Here is a 24406-nt window from a genome sequence, read left to right as displayed (position 1 = left end):
TCTTTCTCATTTCTGGTTTCTAATCGTCACCTGCCACCAATTACCAGCCACATCCTTTTTTCTGGGCAAAGTAACATTCATGCCATTTGCAGCTCTATCATTTTGTTACGTCTTAGTGTTTTCCACAACAAGGAAATCCGTTTGGACCGCTCTGCCCTTTCCTTTCCCACACAATTTAAAGTCACAAAAAAGGAGTGAATCAGTGGAGATCCTGGCTTTCAGAAAGCAATATGCCTAATGGGACATGAATACCACTTCTGGGTGCGAAAACGTCCAAGTAATAACTGTTCAGTTGTGGTGGGATGCAAGATACTCCTACTCACTTATTTCTAGCTCAGGAGAGAAGAGCACAATGATCTAGGACACATAACAAACATTCTAACTGCTAATCATCTATAATTAACAAATTTATTCTTCCTTAGCCACATTGGCAGACGGCCACTGACCTGACAGAATAAGACACCACCTGCAGTACTCGGAAAGACGTGCGTTTCCCAGTTTATCCTGAGTTTGCCCTCCCATCCCAGTCATTACCTTAATTTTAGGTAATGACCAATCAAATCCACTGCGTGTCAGATCCCGCAGTCAAGTATTCAGAAGTAGTGCAGAAAGATGGAAAATTCCTGACGTTAGAGTCAATAGACCTTCGTGTAAGTTCTCTCTCCACCACTCTCCCGGCTTCCAGCTCCTTCTCTGGAGGATGAAGGGTTGGTGAGGCAATTCCCACATTTTTTTTTTTTTTTTGAGTCAGTTATTTCAGGACACCTCATCCTTTTCATTGCAAAAGAAATTGTTTGAATCTCTCTGCCCCCAAAGGAAAACAGCACTTAAAGATAACTTGAGAGATCATTTTATACCGACACAACAAAAAGTAACTTAAAAACCAATGGTCATCAATACTGTCCTAAGAAATGAATTAAAATTCAGCTAGAATCCTCTTGCTGAATCCCTGCTACCGTGTTTCCCCAAAAACAAGATCTAGCCGGACAATCAGCTTTAATGCGTCTTTTAGAGCAAAAATTAATATAAGTCCTGGTCTTATTTTACTATAGTATAAGACCGGGTCTTATAAAATGTAATATAATATAATATAATATAATATAATATAATATAATATAATATAATATATTAATATAATATAATACCAGGTCTTCTATTAATTTTTGCTCCAAAAGACACATTAGAGCTGATGGTCTGGCTAGGTCTTATTTTTGGAGAAACAGGGTATGCCCCAGCACCACCTACACAGAAGCAAAATCCCTTCTTCTTGGATGGAAGGGCAAACTACAGTACTCAGAAAGTCAAATCAGAAGCCTGAGGGTGGTCATTAGCATATTCCCTGAGCTCTTTCATTTTCAGGTTAAGCCACTTCCATTCCTTAACCTGTCATTAAAATGTTCACTTTATATGGGGGCACTCTCTATTTTTACTAGGTGCTTCTAAACTGCAGGATTCAAAAATGGGGCTGATGCTTTAAAAATATCCAAATAATACAGAATATAACCATAGATCACGTTCATGAACCCAGAAAATTATATTTCTTTTAATAAAAGATTCACTAGATTTAACATGTTCACATAAAATAAAATTAAAATTTGACTTTGCAATAAAACAAACCTAACTAGCATCCTGTAGCGTTATAAAAAAAAGATATATTTTATTTTCAAACGACTTTTTCACTGAAAATGAGGCAGAGATGAAGCGATGATTTCGCAGCACCATATTTCCTCGTTTTATGAGTGGAAGTCACTTAACATATTTGAGTAGATACATTATTAAAAGCATTTGATACCACAAGAGTCATGCTTCCTTGAAATATTAGCATTGCACAGTTTGAGTAACTTTGGTTACAGCATTAATTATTTTCAAAGGCATTCATGAAAAAAATACACTGTGAAGAGCAAAACAGAAACTGAGATCATTTTAGTTATCTCCCATATCAAACGCAGGTCTACTTGCTCTCATGTTTAAACACACTCTGGGCTGTGGTATGGAGGCCAAGAAACTGGTCGAGGACACCATGATAATCCAGATTTTGTACTTGAGCAAGACACTTCTTTTGTGAAAAAAAAATTTTTTTAATTGTAAAGGGCATATTGTATTCATTATCTGTAAAGTTAGGTAATTGAACTAAGGTCTCTTCTAGCTTTGTGATCACAAACCAGTGTGCTATAAATATTAGATAAATTCACCTTAAAATAAAAATGGAATTAAATTCATATATTATATAACTTAGGGAGTTTCTTACAGCTTCTCATTCAAAAAGGGAATGGTTCATTGGATGATCTTCATGTGCAAATGTAAAAAATAGTCTTGACAAGTCATTTTGGCCAAAACTTTTAGAAATTTGGAAGAGCTAATTATAGGTACCCACCTTAATTTTTTAAAATAATAATATGTCTTATTGGTATTTTCTCTACATTGCTTAAATTTCGGGAGTTTCATGGGGATTTCAAACTGATTTTCAAAAGATGTTATCCTGTTCTATACTTGTCAGAGTCTGTGTAGTATTTAAACAGGATAGCATATGGGAAAACAATTATAATCTATAAAGCATTTTGAAGATGCTATATTTTCTACCCTCCCTCCCTCTCCTCAACAAAATTGATCTCTCCTTATTCTACATTATTGGAACTTTGTTTCACCTCTCTTATAATTTTTAATACATGCTCTTTTCTTTTAATCAACCATCACTTCTAACATAAATTATCTTACTCACTTGTGCATCTACAGTGATTAGCATAGTGTCAGATTTTTTTAACAACTACTCAATAATCTTTTGGTTGAATGAAGGAAAACGACAAATGTAAAGTTACTAGAGAATATATCACAACAAAATGTGCTTTAGGTGTTATAGACATAATTGATTTCTCATACAGAATTTCATTTGTTGTTAATACTTAGCCTCTTCTTCAAACATTCACATTTCTCCCAGAGACAATAGGAAAATTCAGTGGATAGGAGATTCCACTGGTTCCTTTTCAGTGCTTAAAAGATTAAACTTTGTCATTTTCTTAAAATAATTCCTTAAAATTATGCATTTAAAATCTATTATTTGTGTCCATAATTGGTAACACTTATGATTAAATAACCTAAACTTAATAACACCTTTAAATTAATCTTTTATCACCTAGACTCAGAAAACCCTCGATTTTATTTTAAGCTGGATGAAAAGTCTCTAGATCATCATTTCTTTAGCCCACCTCATATTACTGATGATGCAGCAAAAGCACGAGGTAAAGTGACTTTGCCAAGGTCACAGCAAATCAGCGACTGAGTGCTGAACCACTCCAGGATGGACTCCTGATCACCTGACTTCAGCCCACTGCTGCTTCCTTCTTTCCTGTCTTCTCCAATTTATCCACCCAGAACTAACCGACCAAGCAGACACAACTGGGAATAGTCAGACCTCTATTAACACCAACTTGCTTTATCATAGTACAGTTTACAAAGCACTTTCCATAGACTCCCTCTCTTTGAATCCTTCCCCAAACCCCAGAGACAGGATATTTACTTCCTTTTACAATCAACTAAGGCCTAGAAATGTAAAGTGGTACGTCAAAGGTCACAGAGTTAAATTTGAACCCAGACTTTCTTACTACAAATCTAATACTCTACGTAAATTCACAGCAACCTGTGTTCCAAAGATACAATCAGGTAAAGAAAAAGGATTATTCCACTAGACTCCTCATTTGAGTCCCATTAAGCCAAGATTCAAAGTGGCCTGCCCCAGTAACTTTGTGAAGTGTTTATGTATAAAAAGGTTGATGTCAAAAGAACTTGAACACCAACCAGATGAATAATCCATGCAACAGTAATAAATGAATTGAGAAACTGGACAGGACAGCCACCAAAATGCACGTCCAGCAAAGTGACTGAGACATCGAGGACGAGAAAGGCCTTCCCTGCCTACTTATTTCAGGCCCCACTTTTGAGCTGAGGGAACTGACACACCTCTACCTCTAGCGCCTAGAAAGTGGAAATCTTGAGGTATCTTGAAGAACTAAAGTTATAGTTGTTGTGGCTCCAAAAATGCCACCCCTTTGAACCAATACAGAAGTCTCTTTGTTGACACTCACAAAAGGTCCTGAGAAGTACAGTCTGTACCCCAGAGTCACTATGGTCAGGGATGTAACTAAAGACAAGCATTAGCATGTGAGAAGGTGTTCAGAGCAGTCTTCATGGGAGCTGACAGGGAATAACACATCCAGGCTCTGATGAGAGGGAGGAGAAACAGAAGACTAGTGACAAGGTACATGCACAGATAATAATGAAGAATCATGTCACTCCCCATTGCACAAGGATGAGAACAACAAAGAAGAGACTCTTTTATTTCTCATGTTTAGAAACAGCAGAGAAATTGCTTCTAACAAAGGAGGAAGTTTTTATGCCTAACTAGATTTCCCAGGGATGAAGATCAATAGTTCTCTTCCATGGACAACAGGAAGTTAAGTCACAGCGAATAAGATCCCTTATTTACAGAGCTATACCTGAGCTCGGGATGAGATCTGAGTTCTGTTTCAAAAAAGAAGGAAGGGAAATTAGAGATCGTGTGCCACATGTGTGCTGCATTTATCTGTACCTGTGTGGGTAAAAGGTCTTTTTTTTTTTAAATTTATTGGGGTGACAATTGTTAGTAAAATTACATAGATTTCAGGTGTGCAATTCTGTATCACATCATCTATAAATTACATTGTGTGTTCACCACCCAGAGTCAGTTCTCCTTCCATCACCATATATTTGATCCCCCTTACCCTCATCTCCTACCCCCCAACCCCCTTACCCTCTGGTAACCACTAAATGACGTTCCCCAGATTAATTTTCAAACCCCGTGACCATCTTGTGGTTACTGATTGTTTTCTAATCCCCTCACCTTCCCCCTGACCCCCACCCCACCCCCGCCCATCTAGCAACCCTCAGTTTTTCCTCTTTGTCTCCAAAACTGTTTGTGATTAGTTCATTCACTTATTCTAAAAAGGTCTTTAGATACTTTATACCCAGGACATAATGAAAAGTGCTATGAAAATCAAATAAATAAATATTATTATATATCAAGGACTTTGTATTTTTATTCACTCAATTAACTTCCTATTGTGTATTTAACATGTCACTGGGATTACGAAAAAGAAAGACACAGTCTTTGTCTTCATGACACTTACATCCTTTGTGACATGTACCCAAGGAACTATACCATGTAGTGTGGAAAGAAATCAACCCTGCAGGGGGTTCACAGGACCAGAGAGGGCAAGACTTCTCAGCAGAGAAGGACCAAGAGAAACTTTGAGAAAATTACAGTCTAATTATTTGTGGATATAGAAAGTTAATTGACTTCGGGAAAATATTATGAGATCTCTTTTAGGTTGCCGTGGATTTTTTTGTTTGTTTTGTTTTTAATGAGTAATACAATTATTGTTATATTTATTACTGATAAGGAACTGATGGTTGAACAATATGTTTTTATAGTTCTTCGCTTTCCCATAATGCACTATTTGCAAATAATTATGAAACCATAAATACAACAGAATACATTACATTCCGAAGTGTTCACTGAAGACAACATCCTCCGCCTCTCCAAAATGTTTAAATTCTATGTTTGTACATCTGTTGTGTGCTTTCAAGAGAATGTAAACATGGAAAACTATCCAAAAACTATATTGCAAAATGTCAGAGTCAAAGCTCCATTTGGGAAGTTGCGCCTTGAATTTGCTGGGTGAGTTTAAATTCAATCAATATTAACCTGTGCAAAAAAAAGCCTGTTCTTCCAGTTTCAGACCTGCAGCCTTGCTTTCAAAAGAAGCAATGAGAACTCCAAGTCATTTTGTCTTTATGACATTATATGAAAGAGTTTGGAGTCCTGTACCTGTGTCCAAAACATAACTGCTTCATTTGAATTACTCTTTTTAAAGAAATCCTCAGGGGTTTCCCAAACTGGTACTTCCAGATCTCTGAGACTCAAACCTATTGCTTAATAATTTTAATGATATTTATAGATAGCTGGGCTTTAGGGTAGGGTGCAATATGATTTAGTGGATAGAAAAAAAATAGTGTGGAAATCAAGAAACTTGAATTTCAGTTCAGATTTTACCAGGACTGAGTTACTTTTTTCCTTTAGCCTCAGTTTTTCCAGGTAAAATGAAGAAGCTAAAAATGACTTCCAAAATCCCTTCTGACCATAAAGACTCTATTAGAGTGATAGGAAGTTAGTAACTTTCCAGTTATGAATTCGTAAGAGGATTTTACTGGGAAATTATTGCTTGAATTGTGAGAACCAAGACTCATTTCCAATCCTGAATTTGAAGGCAGACTTAATCACTCCCACCCTCAGAGCCTCCAGCACTTGTTAATATCTCCATGATGGCACTTAGCATATTGCGTCTTGAGCACTGGTATCTATCTTCCATGCTAGTGTGGAAGATTCCTAAGATCAGGAACTGTCTCGTATTCAGTGTTGTGCCAATGCCCAGCAATGCATTAACTCGGGGTAAATGTCCAATGGATGTTGGGTAGTGGGAAAATGAATGAATTAGTGTGTCAAGGCAACTTAAAAAAGTTGTCTGTACATGATCCTGGTAGTTCTCTTAATCTTGTACTCTTTTAAGGTGTTTACAGGGTGTTTTCTCATGGGAGGACTACTTACATGATCCTTATGACTGACAACCGAAGTATGTTGGATAAACAGAGGAAGCCAGACAGGGCACTGCTCAGAATTCCACAAAATGCTATCACCAGGACCTCTGAGCTGAGACAAACTTTTTGCAAGATTATGTAGTCTCTTTTGAAAGTAAAGAGACTTCTAAGTAAAGATGGGGAGATTGAACACAGGCTTTTACTTTCATTCCTAGTACCTGAAACACCATTAAATGTACAATAAAGGTGTGTGTGTGTGTGTGTGTGTGTGTATGTGTGTGTGTGATTGATAAATCTGTAAAGATGAAGGGAAAGGAATTTTAGAAATGGAAAACCAGCTGGTGAAGATATAAAAGTTTTAGCAGACAAGAGAAAGCTGAATTCTAAGTCAGTAGCAGGGAAAGTCAATCACAACCTAACTTAGACTGCAGAATCTTCAAAAGTTTAGACAGTGGTAGTACCAGGTTTGTCTACAGTAGCGTGAAGGGGAAAGGGATAAAATATGGAAAATTAGTGGGAAGTTTGTTTTCAAGAAGGCATTTTAATCTCAAACCCTCTCCTAAACATTGAGCATCTAGTAAAAGACTGGACATTTACTCTTTGTAGAGGGCAGAACAGAAGCTCTCTGTCTTGGGGGTAGAATAAGTACCACATTGAAAACTGAGAGGTTAAGAGAACATTCATAATTGCTGAGACCCATCGAACCCTGGCAGCCAGGTCTTTACCATGGGGGGGTGGGGAGGTGGGGAGAAAGCCTTCTTTGAGGAATCTTGTAAATAATAAGAGGCAAGACCCAAGGATACTGATACCAGTAGTTCCACAATGAAAAGCCCACCAACACCAGCCTAAAACTAAGATCCCTGTTAACAAACCCCAGCCATCTACAAAGAGCTTCCAGTAACCTTTATAGTCCCCATACCCCCTCGTAACTATGAACAAATAACTGCCTGTAAAAATACCTGCAGAAAGTCTCTAACATGAAAGATACAAATCGAAACAATCCACAAGGAGCTTATTAAAAGAGATGAAAACTTTAAAAAATATATCATTAATATTCTCGGCAAAATGTTAGAAAATATTGCCTCTGTGAAACAAGATAGCATAATATAAAATCAGACATTCAAAGAAAACCAACAAATAAGGATCTTGGAAACCAAAAGTCTGATATCAAAAATCAAAAAACAAAACCTAACAGAAAGACAAGAAGGTAAATTTGAGCTTACCACCTAGAAAGTAGGGAAAATGCAAAAGAGAAGCAAAATAGTACATAAAACATATGAAAAATAAAAACATTAAAAAAATAAATTTAGGATATCAATATCTAAGTAACAAGATTTCCAAAAAGTTCAAACCAAATAACAACAAAGAGGAGAAAGAGAAGGAGAAGGAGAAGGAGAGGAAACAGAATAAAAAATCATCACGAAAAAAGTTTCAGGAAAATTTTCTAGATAGAAAGAAGATGAGTTTCCACTTTAAAAAAGCCTACTAAATACCCAACATAATGGGTGAAAATAAAACCACAAAAACGCAAATCTTTATAACTTCAGAATTCTGGGGGAAATGTATAGCTCCCACATTTTTTGAAAATATACAAGTTTTCAAGAAAAAAAAAAAATCAAGCATGTTCAAAAAGTAAGGAATCAGAGCAGCATCAGACCAAAACAACAAAACCAGAAGGGAGAAGACATTATAATGGTGCCATTTAAATTCTGAAGGAAAATTCTTTTAACCTAGAACTCTATACCTACCCAAATTATTTTTCAAATACAAGGAAAGAATGAAGATACTATTAGATATGCAAAAGCCCAGAAAATTAACTACTACGTATCCTTTTTTTTTTTTCCCACCAAAATAAGGCAGTGAACTAAGAAAGAATACAGAGGATCCAGAAAAACAAGAGATCGGAGCAGAGACCTGCAGAGATTTTCCAAGGTGATGGAAAGAGAGATCCCAGGTTCAAACCAGTGCACAGGGCATGCATGTAGAAGGCAGTCAGATGCTCTGAGAGAGATTACTGAAAGATGAAATTGATTTTAAAAATCTGTCCATCTGAATGTCTTGAGATTAGACTCAGACCACTGGCAGACTTAGAGCTAAATAGTGAAAAGTATGTAGGAAAATGAGTAAACAAAAAACAAGACAACTGTCAACCACAGGACCAAACAAAATCTTAAGAGAAAACGAAGAATAATCACAGTTCAACTTGGCATAATCATGAAAAGTATTTGCCTAGTCAAAATAATGTAACTACTAAATACTGATCTAACCCAAACAGCAATATAACAGCTCTGGGAAGATGGTGGAATGGAAAGACTGTGGTAAGACTCTGGTAAGACTGTGATGATGAGAGAGAGAGAGAGAAAAACTTCATTTCCATTGTGGGACATCAAAAATAGAGCTGAGAAATTGAGAGGCAGTAAGAAGAGAATATTATTTAAAATACAGAGGCAAACATCAAACAGAGTTGAAAGTGATTGTCTCTGGGAGGAAACAATATTGAGGGAGGGGACATGAACTGTTATCTTTGATAATATACTTTCTATGTGATAAAAATAACATTAAAAAAAAAGAAAAAGAAGAGGAAGAAATCATCTCAAATTTTATTCATGAGGAATCGTCTTTATACCTCTTTTGATCCAGCAACACTTCTGAAGGAGTGAGTAGCAAAGGAGGCTGCAGTGTGTTCTCCAACACCCTCATATCTTTACTAAGTCATGATTCAGTGGTCAGTCAAGATCAAAAGAGGCTGCTCAGAGAAAATATAAGGCTGCCCTTGCCATCTGTCCAACCGCTCCTTATGGTTATTTGATGAAAATCATCTGCTGACCCTCATTTTTTAAAAATCTAGTTCATAAATCTTTCACCAGCCAGGCTGAGACCTTCTCTGTACAATGTGGTATTCTGGATTTCAACCTTTGCTTATGGCTGTCCAGTTTGTCAGTGTCTTCCTAGAATAGTTTTAAGACTTTGATCCAAAGCAATGTCTTTGTAGGGTTACTATATTTTACAGCTCTATGTTGAGTTACAACTAAAGGCTCAGACTGGAAGTATGATACTTGGGGTTCACGTAAACAATTAAGCAAATCTCAATCCATCTGATTCAGCAAAAGCCTGTGGCTATGATTTTGTACCAGGGATTTATAATGAGGTAGTTTTGAGATACTTAATAATAGCTACATTTCATTGAGTGCTTAATATATGCCAGGTAGTATGGTAAATGCTTCCATATATTATCTCATTTAATCCTCAAAACAACTCTACGAATAGATATTATTCTTATTTCCATAATAATAATAAATGAGAAAACCTAGGGTTAAGGAGATTAGGAATCTTGCCCAATATCTTCAGCTAGGAAATGGACAGACAAAAATCAAAACCAGAATTAAATTCAGAAACTGCTCTTTTAAATTTCTTTCTCTAAAGAAACGCAGCCAGAATGTCAAAATATACCGTTGGAGGAATAATGGTAAAGTTGAAGCAAACCATGTTTCTTACATGAGTCTTCATATACTTAAGGACAGGAGAGTTTGAAGAACTTCATATAACATAGTTGTAAACTGCAATGTACTTGTACCGTTTTGCCCTATCATTATAATTCTGAGACTTGATAATAATTTATAAACAATTTTTCAACCTAATACATTTCAGAAAGATTCTTTGGACCTTTTCCTTAAAATATCAACCTGTAAGTTTTAACGTGAAAATGTTGAGGGATGGAGAGCCAAAAGTGAACAGCAGTGAAACTTGCTGTTCCACTAAGCAAGGGAAGTGTGTCAGCAGCAGAGGTCGGCAAGTCACAGAGTGAAACCCGGGATTGCAGCATTTCCTCTGGCTACGGCAGGGTGCTTACAGGTATCCTTGCTTTGCACAGTGCGTGTTGTCTGGAGAAGTGAGGAAATAATTGAAGCTTTGCAAGTAGAATTGTGCTCTAAAAGCCCTGGGAATCTAATTTTTAAAAGACAATTATATTATTTAATATATCACCTACCTTATATAATTTGTAACAGGCCTCCACAGTTTTTCCCAAATCTTTTTTTCATGATTTATCATTCACTCAGGGACAGCGTCCTGTCCCCGACGCTACCTGCTTCATGAGGGCAGGGCTGCTGTCTTGCCACTATTATACTCAGCACTTATAACAGTGTCCAGCATAGCAAATATTTGTTAGATGAATGAATTAACTAGTCGCTTAATTTTTTCCTAGTTGCTACATGTATATTATTGAATGACTCTCTACCTCTGCTTATACTATTCTGTAGCGACAGAGCCCCAGAAAGCAGTTTCCAGGCTCTCAGCCTCACATAGAAAGGGGCTGGCTCAGGTAGTAAATGGCCATCAACTGTGATTGTATGGCCATCAGCTGTGGCTAGTTGGCCGTCAGCTGTAAACAGTGAGCCATTGGCCACTAATATAACTGCTGTGGCTATGCTAGAAGCAAATGGGGGCTTAGCAAGCAGATGGTGGCTAAGCCTGCAAGCGGCACAGTGAGGGTTGAGAATTGTGTGGCTCCTGTTTCCTGTGTCTCCAACCCAGCCGCCAGCGAGAGTATAGTGGTGTGACTCCCCTACCTATGGCTCCGTGGGTGTTCCTTTTTGACCTCACCATATCCTGCGTTCTTATGTGGGGAGCGGGACCAGAGACCCCGCCTGTCACCCCGCACGACAATTCCATCAGCCTGGAATTATTTTCCAATGTTTCAGTCCCATCCCTTCTGCAAGACCACGTTCAAATGCCAACTCCCTTTTTCTGTATTCCCGCAGATTATATTTTTATATCTGGTGATAGTAGAGAGTATAAGCCTTGTCTTATTCATTGATTCCTGGCCTATAACACCTAGCCGAAGCAATCCACACACAGAAGATATGATAGCAAAAGTAAATGTAGAATTTCATCTAAATTTTCACATGCATTGCCAGCTGTCAGCTTTTCCTAGGCTTCTGTTTGTGTCTGTCTTCAAAAGCTAGTCTGTGAGGTCTTCGTGAAGTCAGAAATTGTCGTTTTCCATGTCTAGTCCCAATGACAAGCAATGTGCATGACATAGATAAACGGTTACATCCAACCATGGATCTGTATATTAATTAACTAACCAGTATGGTTGTGGTCAGTGCTGGGGTGTTTTTCTAGATGTGATATTGTTTGCTCTTTTAAACTGTGGAGTTCCCTCACGAGAATGCTACTCCACGACCCTTTATTCTAACATTCCTCAGTAATCAGCAAGATACACATTTATTTCTAGATCCAATACCCAAGTACAAGAGAGTCTTAGACTAGGTTGTCTATACCAATGGTTCTCAAAGTATGATCCTGAACTAGTAGCATCAGCACTCCCTGGAAACTTGCTAGAAAAGCAAACTCTCGGGGCCACTAGGCTCACTGAATCAGAAAGTATGGGAGTGAAACCCCAAACTCTGTGTTTGAACAAGCACGCTGATTATTATGATGCATACTGGGCAGAAAGTTGTCCTCGCTGTTCTGACATAAACAATAGAATGTTTCCTGGACCTAATCAACAATGTCAACACTCCTATCACAACAGACAAGTTTTCTTTTCTCAGGAAACTGGATTTCATTTTAGGCCAGACAATGGGAACAAATTAGTAGAATTCTGATCAAAAAGATCAGTGAATTAATCAATTGATGTCACTACTCTAATTCTTATAGTATGACAAACCAGTATGTCTTAAAAATTATCATTTTAAACCACATACCACAGCTGTGTGGCATTCTGGTGGTTCCAACAGAGAAAAATGAGTGAACTAGAACTAAGAAAGATGATGTAGACAACAAATGAGGGCAAGCAGGGGTCAGCAGTCCAAAGACAGGTATGAAGAAATGGAATCAGTTCTAGACGAATCTCCGCCAGTGTCAAAGGAGGGAGGAGGGGAAATGATAGGGGCAAAAAGGAATATAGTCGTAAGAGTAAGAAAGGTGGCAGCTTCCGGCATCAGGTAGGAATCTCGCCATGCATCGGACTGTCACATGTGGTGGTGCAAAGGACTCCAAAGGCTGCATCTAGTTCTATGCAAAGGGGCTAACATCGTGGTAAGGAGTAAGAATCCAACCCTACGCAGGAATGAGGAAGTAGTAAGCCTAAGGGTCAGATAATAACCACCAAGGCAGCAGGTGTTATTATCAAGTACTGATTTTATGTTTGGTTCTTTATATACAGAGGTTGCCAAATAAATATACACACATTTTAAGAAAGGAAAAAATTATTAAAATTGTAATACTCAATATAGACCAATAACAAAAGATGAATACAAGTCACGTTTGACTTCTGCAATTACAAAAAGTGCTCAAAGTGGTTACCACTGGTATCCAGACACTTATGTTTACGGCGAACTACTGCTTGAGCAACGTTGACCAAAGTGTCCACTTGTACACATTTTTTTGGCACTCCTGGGATATTCTCTTTACTTGTCCCATTAATCTTAAAAGCACAATTGTACAAATGAGGATGCAAAGACACAGAGATACAGCTTACTCAAGTCATAAGTATTATCCAGTTGCTAGTTGTTTATGTGATTTCAAGTTTTGTAATCTTTCTACCATACAACTAAGCTTCCCAGATAGGACTGACAGCTATTCAAGGTGAGGTGAGAAAAGGAAATTGCAACTTCATGCTTACTTTCCTTAAGCCCCTGGGGTTGGAAGCCAACCTAAGGCACAGGCGAGCCATGGGATCTTCCTCAAACCCACCTGATAGCTGGCTCTCATTGGGCCAGACTTTGGGGGAGACTGAGCCTGCAGAGATCAGGCATCCCAAAGGCTAATAAAATGTACATTAAATTTTAAGTATATGTACACAGCTGGATTCATTTTTCATTAACTAAGGGAGGTTAACTGACTTGTCAGATTTGGAAAACAGTATACCTTAGATGTTCACTAGTGGCTAAGCTCACAGACTCTGGCGCCGATCTGCCATTTACTAGCTGTGTGATCTGAGCAAATTACTTAGTGTCTCTCTACCTGCGTTTTCCACTCCCTAAAATACGGATAACAACAGTGCCTGCCTCATTGGATCGCTATAAGGATTAAACGAGTCCATATATGTAAAACACATTGTTTGGTATACAGTAAACGCTACATAAGCATTATTTCAAAAGACTCAGTTATCTCCTCAAATGTCCTTTCAATGTTTCACATGAATAAAGCATGAAACCATGAAGCATGAGAGATTTGTCTGAGTTCAGTTTAAGTGGATTTGTTTAAAAGTTTATAACTGAACCTTATACCTATTGTACTATGCTTTATTTAAAAACTATAATAAAATATTGATAAAAGATTTGAAAAAGAAAAACAATTCACTCATAATCCAATCATCATTATCCAAATATTGCCACTTTTTGCATATTACCATCTGTTTTTTGTCCATGGACATACAAATTTTACATTATTGTAATCAATACATATATCCACATCACTTTTTTATAATTACCACCATATCACAATATAATTATCATCATATTTGTGATTATAACTCATGTTCATAAACATGTTAAAGGCTGTTAAATAGTTCACCCCATCACTAAATTTTATTATTTGCACAATCAAGAAATTCAGCTTATTAACCATGAAAGCTTTGGAGTTTGGAAAACTTTCATTTGGAAGCCACAAAAAAAGAAAAAAATGCTTCTTCTTTCTAAATGATCAGTAGCCAATCAAACATCAGAAGAGATGGTATTGGTTTTTAAATTGTTTGAAGACAATGAAGTACTGAGGGCAATTATTTTTGAATAATATATTACTAATGATTGAGAACTAAAAGAAAATCAAAACTCCTTTCTATAATGTCAGTACAGCACTCAGCATTTGGACTCTTGACATTATTCTGTTTTTCTTTTCTGTTTTTAGGGGAGATATGTTACTGAGGGTTGGGAGAGAAAAGAAAATCATATCCACCAAATCAACTTCACATATAAGTGATGTATAAATAAACTACTCTTAATTGTAAAGAAGACACATGTGAGGGTAAAAAAAGTTACAAAATCATGATGTACAATCTGCTAAGCAAACATGCCACTGCGTTAGCCAAAGAAATAGGAGATACAAAGGCTCCAACCGTAAATCATTACACAGAACATATTCACTGTACTTATATAAAAACCTCACAAATACCGGTTCTTGCCATCCTAGAGGTGAAAAACTTCTAATCTTCCTTCTAATCCACTCTTGTTTCCCAAGTGAAGAAACAGGGACAGAGAAAAGAATTGACCAGCTCAAACTCACACAGTGATTTGGAGCAGGAATCAGGATTCAAATCCAAATCTCTAGACTCTCAAGTCAGGGTCTTCTCCACAAGGCTACTGGAGCCAGCCATCAGTTCAGATATATTTGGGCTTCTACTGTGTTCACAGTCATGCAATCTCCAAAGTTCAGCCAAGCAGCAATTTCCCCCCAGTCTTACTGTTTTCTGACTTGGAACCAAATTAACTGTTCGACCCAGTTCAATTGCTCAAACCAGTTACAGTACCAACAACTTCACTCACAGGACTCATAGCATTAAAACGCTAGTTCAAACCTACACTGACTGGGTTCTTAAAAATTAATGTGGTGATTACGACCACCCTGTTTTATTTTCTGGAGATGTCAAGTCAAAAGCGGATCAAGTAAAGGAAGAATACAAACGAGCTGAAAAGGCAGTTTCTTTGTAACAAGAAAGTAGAAATCAATAGGCAAATAGAGTTTTTTTAAAAAAAGCTTAGGACACTAAGTTCCAGAGAGAAGAAGAAAGAGATTTTTCCCCAGGTTCCACAATTGATTAGAGGGACTACCTGAACCCAGGTTTTCTAGCTTATGGAAATATTAGTCTAATATTAGTTTTATTTCATCAGCACAGGCACCATGTTTTCTGTGCCTCAGTGGTCCTCCTAGTATACAATCTCATAATGCCACCAGTATGTAGAATCCCAATTTGCAAAGCTTGGCCTTAGAGCATCTAACACATAGTAGATACTCAATAAATGCTGCTTGTGAAATCAGTCAATCACTGTGTTTTAAAATTGCTTTGGTTGTCTCCCTCACCTCAGTATTATTGAGGGTTTTGCCATATTTGCATTATCAGTTGGCTTTTTATACGGATGTTGATGCAAGGTCCGTAAGTAAAAAGTACCCATATCACCTCATTTTAAATTATGTGGAGGCTTGCAAATAAAGTGACATTTACATGGCAACCTTTCTCTTGACACATAGCAAATATTTCTCCTTTACATTCCAGAAGAGAGAAAGAAGTGAACCAAATTCAATTTTAAATCATGCTGGAAATGTCGAAAATATTTTGAAACGAAAGAAGAACCTTTGGAGAAAACTGCTTAAAGAGTCTAATTTTAAACTCTCCAGATATAACAATCAGGATAATCACGTAGTAAATCTTGTGTACTTCTCTCATCTGTAGAGTCTCTAAGCCCAATTTTGTATGTGAATGAGACTAAGGGCAAAACCATCCTGACATTGTTTCTTGAAGTCAGAAACATATCTAGATTTTCAGTTTCCAAAAAGCTGAAAAGCAATTTCCCAATTTGCCTCGTGCTAAGGTTTTGCTTGACCTGTTTGATGTTAGCAGTATTTGAGGGTCTGAGAAAAAGCTCATTGTTTCACATGGGTAACAAGTATAGGAAAGAATGGGATAGGAAGAGAGGGATACTTGGCAGGTTGTCATTGTTGCTTCCTCCTGTCTGCTGGTTAGGGGAATCTTTGATGTGTTTCGTCATCTTCTGAATGGCCTCTAAGAGCTTCTGGATATTTTTTCTGCAGTCTAGTCCCTTTGGGCTGCTTCTCTGGCTGATGGCCATTCCACAAAAAGAGAGAAACAAAAATCTAACCACAGAATAGCAGGCTCCCTTTACTTCTTTCACAGCGTTTAAAGCCCCACTTTCAATTATCTGTCCTCTCTGAATCTCTGGTGGAAGGGTTTGTTTCAGGTGAAAAGATGGAGTGTGTGCTAAAGAAAAAAGAAAAGGTCTGTAGAGAGGCAACAGGTGTCCTTTGGGACTTCTGCCACGGTACCATCAGTTGCATCGCAGCCCCAAAATAGCATGGTCTGCCTGGGTGGGAGTTCCACATTCCCAAAGACAAGGAAACAGAGACTGCTTCAAAAAGTAACTGGAGAGAGGAGCAAACTAAATTTAGAACTATAGACATAGATCCTGGAAAAAATCCCACCATGCTCTGCATGCAAGGATGCTAATACGGAGATGAGGATGAAGACGTTGGGGAAACAATGTGTCATCTTAGCCTCAGACACTCCCCATCTATTTTACATGTCTATTTTCTATCCCAAGCCTGTAGAACCGTAATTAGGTCTCTCTTCTATATGTGTACTTTCTTAACACTAAAGAGGATAATAATAAAAATCAAAAAAAGAAAAAAACAAGGAACAGGCACTTCGAGTTCCTTGGTATCCCTGATTTGGGACACGGGCACATGTTACAGTTTCATAGTAACCACCCTGGAGCTTATCTATTGACTCATAATTGAGACTGCACATCCTAATCACCTGAGGTGCTTCTGAAACATCCGAGTCCCATGCACCACAGGGTGCCCAGTGATTCTGACATGCACCCCTGATTGAGAATCACTGTTGGTGGACAGATTTGACACAGTCTATATTCTAAACCCATCCAAGGTATAATGCTTGACCCAATATACCTCCATCCCCAAACCCCCAAGATGTTATATAACTGCCTGGAAACTAAAGCTTGCAACATAGAGACAAATACAGGTATTCCAGCAGTTACTCTCTAAAATATAAAATAAGCTCAAAAGAGATCCCTTTTGGTAAGTTAAAGCCTTTATGGAAGTCAATGGAGATGATTTGTTGAGTGTCTACGCAGTACGCTTGCTGCTAAAACTACAAAGATGGCAGAGGACCAAATTCTCTCCTCCAGGATCTCACAGTCTAGTGAAAAGACAAACACAGCTAATAATGATGAAAGGCTGTGATTCTAAAGAATTCAAAATGCTTTATTGGTATGAGTTTAATTTCATAATCGTGATATCATAGTATGAGGCTTGAGGTGGGTATAAGAATTCTTATTTTACAGAAAAACAAAGATAAGATGAGTTGCCGAAGTCACTTAGGTTTTCTGAGCCTGTTTTATTAGCTATAAAATGAAGTTAAAATGTCTAATCACAGAATTTTAAGGGCGATAATATATATTAAAAGCCCTTTAAAAAAATACAAAGTGTCTCATGAAAGTTATTTATGGCTGTTTATATGTGACAAATCAGGAAAACAAATATTAACAAATCCAATATACCACTAGTGATCACTTCGGCACAACACACCATGCCTAGAAGGGTCCATATGTCAGAAGCTTAAACACATAAAAGGACAGGGATAAGAGAATGACGGGAGATAACTAGAGGGTCCCCTCCAGACTCATTATTAATGTTAACAAGCCTCATAATGGCCACCTGACTCGGAGAACAGGTTACTAGGTAGGTAGCTAGTCAGTTGGAACAGCTTTTAGAGTAACTACTTAGCTTCAGTTCAAATGTCCTCCCACACAACAATTTTGTTTAAAGAACCCAAAAGGGAAACAAAAGACAGGCATTATTGCTGTGGAATGTTAAGTGCCTCTGTGGTGGTCATTAATTACTACATGATTTTATATTCTAGCCTCTTGGGGAACCTACTAGAACTCTGAAAGATAAATGGAGAAAAGGCATACAATGTTAGAAATCCACAGCTCTTGAGCCTGATCATTCATCCCTAGACTGTAAGCTCCCTGAGGGCAACCAATGCACTATTTATATCTCTAGCCCCTGCATTTAACAATGTGCCTGAAACAATGTGGCAACTCAGTAATTATATTGAATTAAATAAAAGGAATGTCCTGTAATATTTAAGGAAATATTTAAGGGTTGGGAGATAGAAAATCATATCCAAATCTATGTTAAAAGAGTTTCCTTCCTCAGAGAAGGAAAGTAATTTGTCTAATGGTGTTAACGCTGTTCGAGCTGGGATAAGAACAAGGCTCTCTTATGTCCAATGCCTGTTCTATTATGTTATATTTTTTACTGCATTGTATTTTACTTATCCCACCACAATGGCCTCAGTGTTTCAGTTCTCTTGAAAGCAGCTTTTCTTGAAATCACTTCCCACTTCACTAGACGAGTTACTATGTAGACATTTCCTTTCTCTCCTACAGGGTGAACCATCCTGGTTTCAGAGAAATGACTGTTTTATGCCTTAAATACATTAGCTCATCACCCTGGCTCGACTCTCATGGGTGGTGAGAAACCCAGAACAGAGTGGAATCTTCATCGGGCACGTATGTGCAGCTGTCTATAGAGAAAACAGGTCAGGTTATTGCCTCCGACGTTCTCGAATCAAACTGATGTTTCTGTAGCCCTCCTGGTTGACAAACTTATTTTGCCTCTCCCAATTTACAATCTCCTGGATGCAAAAACATGACATGATAAACTAATTAAGGCTACGTTATTCAATTCAACATACATAATCTGCACCCCTAGAGTATCCATTCATATAGGTAAATGAAAATGTGCTCTCTGAGGCAGGCACCTGGGTAGGTGCAGGAATCTTATGCACATAAGAAGGTTAATCTATTACTGGAGATACGCGATTTCTAAGATGAGAGATTGCATCTTAGTTTTCTTTTATATTCTTGGAGCTAAGCACATTGGGAGCACAGCAGGTGCTCAAATAAACATTTGTTTAAATAAAAAGCACAAAAACTACAATGCTCATTGTAAAAAAAATACAATATGTGAGGGACAAACAAGTACTTAGATCATATAAAGTATGTCAATAAAATATTAATTAGCTATTGGAAGGTCAGGGAAGGTTTTATAGAGCAAGGGCCACATCAAATGAATCTCAAAAGAATTGAACAGAGACAGATGGCAATGGGAAAAGGGCAAAACTATATTCGCTCTGTTAAAATGTACCTTGATTAAGAAGTCTAATATCATACTACTATGGCTAAATATCAGGACATTGTCAGGAGCTCAAAATCTACTGAGAAAATAAGCATTTAAACATAATCAGGGGTTGAAAGTAAATGGCTTATAGCAGAGCAGAAAGGATATTTTAAAGTGAGTCTGTTCTCTTATCTAATCACGAGGCAAGCAATTTATTTTGCGTTCATTTCTATTCTGTCCTAAAACAACTAGAAGACCTATAACATGATTCCATATCCAGGAGCTTCCGTATTGACTAGTGGGATTATATCAAATCTCTACCGAAGTGTCTCAAGTGATGTCATTCTCACATACAATCAGTTCCCTAAGATCTATACCAATGTTTCTTAAACTTTGTTACGTATGTAAATACCCAGAAGATCTTGTTGAACGGCAGACTTGACTCAGCAAGTCCAGGACAGGGCCTTAAGAGTCTGCATTTCTAACAAGTTCCCAAATGATGTTAACGCTGCTTTAATGAAGCTGTTAATGTCGTCTTACGCAGCAAGAGCCTAGACCAGTGGTTAACTCTAGTTACCCATTAGCACCAACTGGGGAGCTTTCAGAAAATACCTATGCCCAGGTCACACTCCAAAACCAATTAAACCAGAATGTCTCTAGATGTGGCCTAAGCATATTTATGCTTTAAAAGCTCCACAGGTGTTTCTAATATGCCAGCCTGATGTTGAGAACCTAGTTAGACAAAGAAAGATGTGATACAGTAGGCAGGAGGGAGAAATAAAGAAGAAGGGGGGAGAGAGAGAGAGAGAGACAGAGACAGAGACAGAGAGAGAGAGAGAGGATGGATAGAATGATAGATAGATAGATGATAGATAGATAGATAGATAGATAGATAGATAGATAGATAGATAGATAGATAATCGATCGATAGATAGATAGAACAAGCCTGTTTCCTCACTCTAAATCAATGATTCTCAAATGTTAATATGCATAAAAATTACCTGGGGATTTTGTTAAAAATCAGATTCTGATTCAATAGGCCAAAGATCAAAATACTGCAGTTCTAAAAAGCTAGTTTTCAAACTACATTTTGATTACCAAGAGCATACATCAGTGGTTCCCAAACATTGCTGCTTCCGGGATCTTTAAAAACTCTCCCTCTCTTCTACCCCAACATTCTGATGCAATCGGGCACAACCAGGCATGAGGATGTTCAAAAAGTATGCCAGACGAATCCAATGTGCAGCAAAGCTTGTGAACCACTGCAAGGCACAGATTCTGTCAAAGCTGTTCAGACTGTGCACCAACCCAAACCTTCGAGGCACTATTAATTACCCTGGTGCATAAAGATCACAGAACTTAGATCGTGAATTATGGCTAGGTCAATTGATTTATTTTCCTCTTCTTTACCCTGGATGACAGCAAGTGAGGGAAAGCAATAAGTAATGAAGCAAATGAAAATTGATCTTATTGTAAATAACTGAAGTTCAACTTGCTGGAGAAAGTCGGATAAGTGTGTTAAGAAAGAGTTTCAAATGCTGGAGGTAATGTGAGCGTTGTCAAATGCTGGAAACAGGATTCAAGATTAATTGGGCCATTAGATTTTTTTTTTTCTAGGATGGAGAACCTCTTGAACCCTCAACTGAATCATGCCATAATACTCTTTGAATCTATATTAAAAGAGTTTCCAGTAGGAAAAAATAGTTATATGTACTTACATTTGAGAATGTCTTCCTAAAAATAGATTTGAATCTGTTGGGGAAAGAAGTTTGTACATGACAGCATAAAGTCTGAAAGATGCACTAATTTCAGTAGGGTACACTCCTCTCGACACACTCATTTTTCCTTCTATAATAAAAATTTCAGGTTAGCTACAACTTTTAGCTGTGTCATTTGCATCAACTTAGAAAATGAGACCAATGTTTAAAAATTTAGCTATTCTTAATGCGATCACTACCGGGCTAATTCAGCTTTGTAAAGGAAGTCCAAGAACTAACAAACATAAGGACTTTCATGTGAAATTTAGCTATTCTTAATGCGATCACTACCGGGCTAATTCAGCTTTGTAAAGGAAGTCCAAGAACTAACAAGCATAAGGACTTTCATGTGTCTTTTGCCTGAGGCAATTATGGTACATCTGCAAAACGACCACAATACTGGCTTGGGGCAAAATTCTTCATTGTGTTTTGGTCAGTGCTGTGATTCATGCCTGTATCACTGTTATCTAGATAGGCATAGAAGTTCTGGCCCGATTCTTCTCAAATGTATTTCTCAGATTCTTTCTCCTTTCAAAACCCCCAAGACTGTCAGAATGGCTAGAACTGTACTTCTATCAATCTGAGATATAAACCACCTGGAACTTTGAGTGACATGTGGTATATTTTATGGGCGATGGATGGAAATAAAAATGTATTGCTAAGAGATACATCCTCTTTAAGATGGACCAGAAATTAGTGTATAAATTGGAGGCAAAACTGTTACAAGAATCCTTGCCAAAAAACAAAATAGCAGGTGTCATCTAAGGCACAAAAAAAAAAAAAAAAAAAAAAAAAAAAACTTGTTTTATAGGAAAATGATACTCTCTCTGTCAGTCATTAATTTTATGTTCCAGAAATACTTAATCAACTAGAATATCACAGACCTCTATAAGCTAAGATTGGTTTCTCATTTTAAAATGGACTCTACAATAGAGTTAATAGATATATGCTTCGTATATTTATAGACATGGATTTTCTCAGATATGTACATCATTGTTAGTTATAAAAATGCCCATCAGGGAATCATAAAAGTAATTTATTTAAACTGAAAATTGTCAGCTACTCTGAATCCATGTCGATTCAGTTCTTTTCGTACTCAAAACGCGTGCCTAGGTTCAAATACTTTACTCATTAAATACTTAAAATATCTTATTGAATATATGTCTGTTATCATTCAATACTCCATTTTATTAATCAGCCCAAAATAGGTAACCCACCACCACTCCTTGATCCTGAGAACATTACCACAATGACTGACATTTCTGGTTTAAAAATAAAACCTTGTTTCAAATATAGCTTCTCGAGTTCTGGGTAATGAATATAGTTTCATAAAAGTTGACATCATTTCTTCTGATTTCACCAGAATTAAATACATCCAATATACCTACTGGATATATGACCATAACACTCAAGGCTCTTGCAACCTGGGGGGCATTTAAGGAAGAGGAAGAGGAGGAGGAAGAAGAGACCTGCACAGATGGAGTTATTAAACCCAAAAGATATCCAATGGTACAATTTTAATAGCCATTTTGTTTGTGTTAACTATGCCATCAGAAGTTCATTTTTACAATTCATTTCCCAGTTCGTCTGTGTACATTATACAAAATTGCTTAGGAGGAGAATATTAATATATACATGTCCAGAACTAGTAAATGCATCATGCTTGAGAGCCGAGCAGTACTCCGATACACTGTTCTTCTTAGAGGTCAGTTCTAACGCACACTGTTTCAAATAGACCCAATTTCTCTGCTGATATATATTGAAAATGCAGTAGGATGTGGTCATACACACCCAGAAATACCATCTTCATGGGGTGGGGGTGGAGAAACCCAAACATTTTTTATAGCAATGCATTGTTGGATAGCAGATAGAAACGTGCCTGTCAGCAATCGCAAAGCAAATGAAATATATTTATTTGAGCCCATCCATTCTACAGAAAAGAAATTGCCTTACCCACACATCTCTCTTCCCCCACCATCTAAAGACTCTCCTCCCCACCCAAAAAGGAAAAATAAAAACAACTCATCTCACTTCACTACGCAACTGATGGAGTATTAAACACTGTCTTCTAAGCTGTGGGAGTTAAAAAGAAGTCGCCTTCCTGCCACACTTCCCCGGTGCTGCAACGGACATAGCATCTCCTCCTATCGACCTAGTATGATGCTCGCTCCCCAAACACTGCAGTCCCCTAGCTGAGGACTGCCTTGGCCACACGCACATGCAATGGGAAGTCCCCCAAAGGGGGTAGCCACATACCTTTGCTCTCCATTTCGGTCCCTTTCGAGTGCTGGGAAGTTCAATGGAAGTTGGCCGGAAGATGTGGGCCCGCTTCAGATTCCCAAATCTGGGAAGCCAATCTGATGATTTCGCCCGTACTTCCTTCCTTCCCTTCAGGCTTCCTGAAAGATGGGATTTCTTAAACCCTGAAGCTGCAATCAGCCACCAAAGGACACTTAGCAGCAGCAGCAGTAGGTTGCCTCTACAGGGAATGGATTACGACGCACATCTGGCATTGAAATGCATGCACGGTGCCCGCTCAGATTTTTTTTTTTTTTTTTTTTTACCTGAGTCCGGAAGCTGCAAGCAGGAGCTGTCCTCGGAGCGTGGTGCTGCAGGTGTAGTGACAGATCATCCCACTTTGCTCTCTGGATGTACAGATTTGCATGGGCGCTGGCACGCATGCGCAAAGCGCTCCCCCCGCCCCTTTTCACCTCCTCCCGATCCCCCGCTCCCCCCCACCTTTTCTTTCTTTCCCCAATACGGTTCTCAGTTATCCTCGCTGAGGAGCTGTAGCGTTCGGTGACAGGGAAGCGCTGCTAAAAATAAATTCCGGACTGGATTTCCTTCGCAAACTGGAAAATGGATTGGATTGGGATTGTGCATTAATCCCATATAATTTTCCAGGATGGATTACAGAAATCTTAGAGGAGACTTCGGTCCCTGAGCTGGGTACGGTTTGATTCAGAAAGCAGAAGACAAGGAAAAGGAGGGGATTTAAGAGTCCTATTTAATTTAATTTGGGTTTCTCTTCCTAGCTGCTGCAGTAGCCACTCACTTCCCTCAATGTCTTTATATTTCTCTTTGCATTCTTGTATTTGTTCTGTTTTGGTTTTTCAGGTATGGGTGCGAATGGTCCT

General features: G+C 38.0%; 1 protein-coding gene across 1 annotated transcript in view; it reads right to left on the bottom strand.

Annotated features, from left to right (window-relative positions):
• Positions 1-23970, bottom strand: part of FGF12 (fibroblast growth factor 12) — a 537500-nt gene extending 513530 nt beyond the window's left edge. The window contains exons 1-2 of the mRNA XM_033087389.1: positions 23834-23970; positions 23526-23668 (exon numbers count right to left, since the gene is read on the bottom strand). Of these exons, the coding sequence (XP_032943280.1) occupies positions 23526-23538 (13 nt within the window). The 5' untranslated portion in view covers positions 23539-23668; positions 23834-23970. The remainder of the gene's footprint in view (positions 1-23525; positions 23669-23833) is intronic.
• Between the last annotated feature and the right edge of the window lie 436 nt (positions 23971-24406).

This window comes from Rhinolophus ferrumequinum, chromosome 2 (genome assembly GCF_004115265.2).
Source record: "Rhinolophus ferrumequinum isolate MPI-CBG mRhiFer1 chromosome 2, mRhiFer1_v1.p, whole genome shotgun sequence".
Lineage (NCBI taxonomy): Eukaryota > Metazoa > Chordata > Mammalia > Chiroptera > Rhinolophidae > Rhinolophus > Rhinolophus ferrumequinum.
Note: the sequence above shows the minus strand (reverse complement) of the source record. Positions and strands in the feature narration are given on the sequence as shown.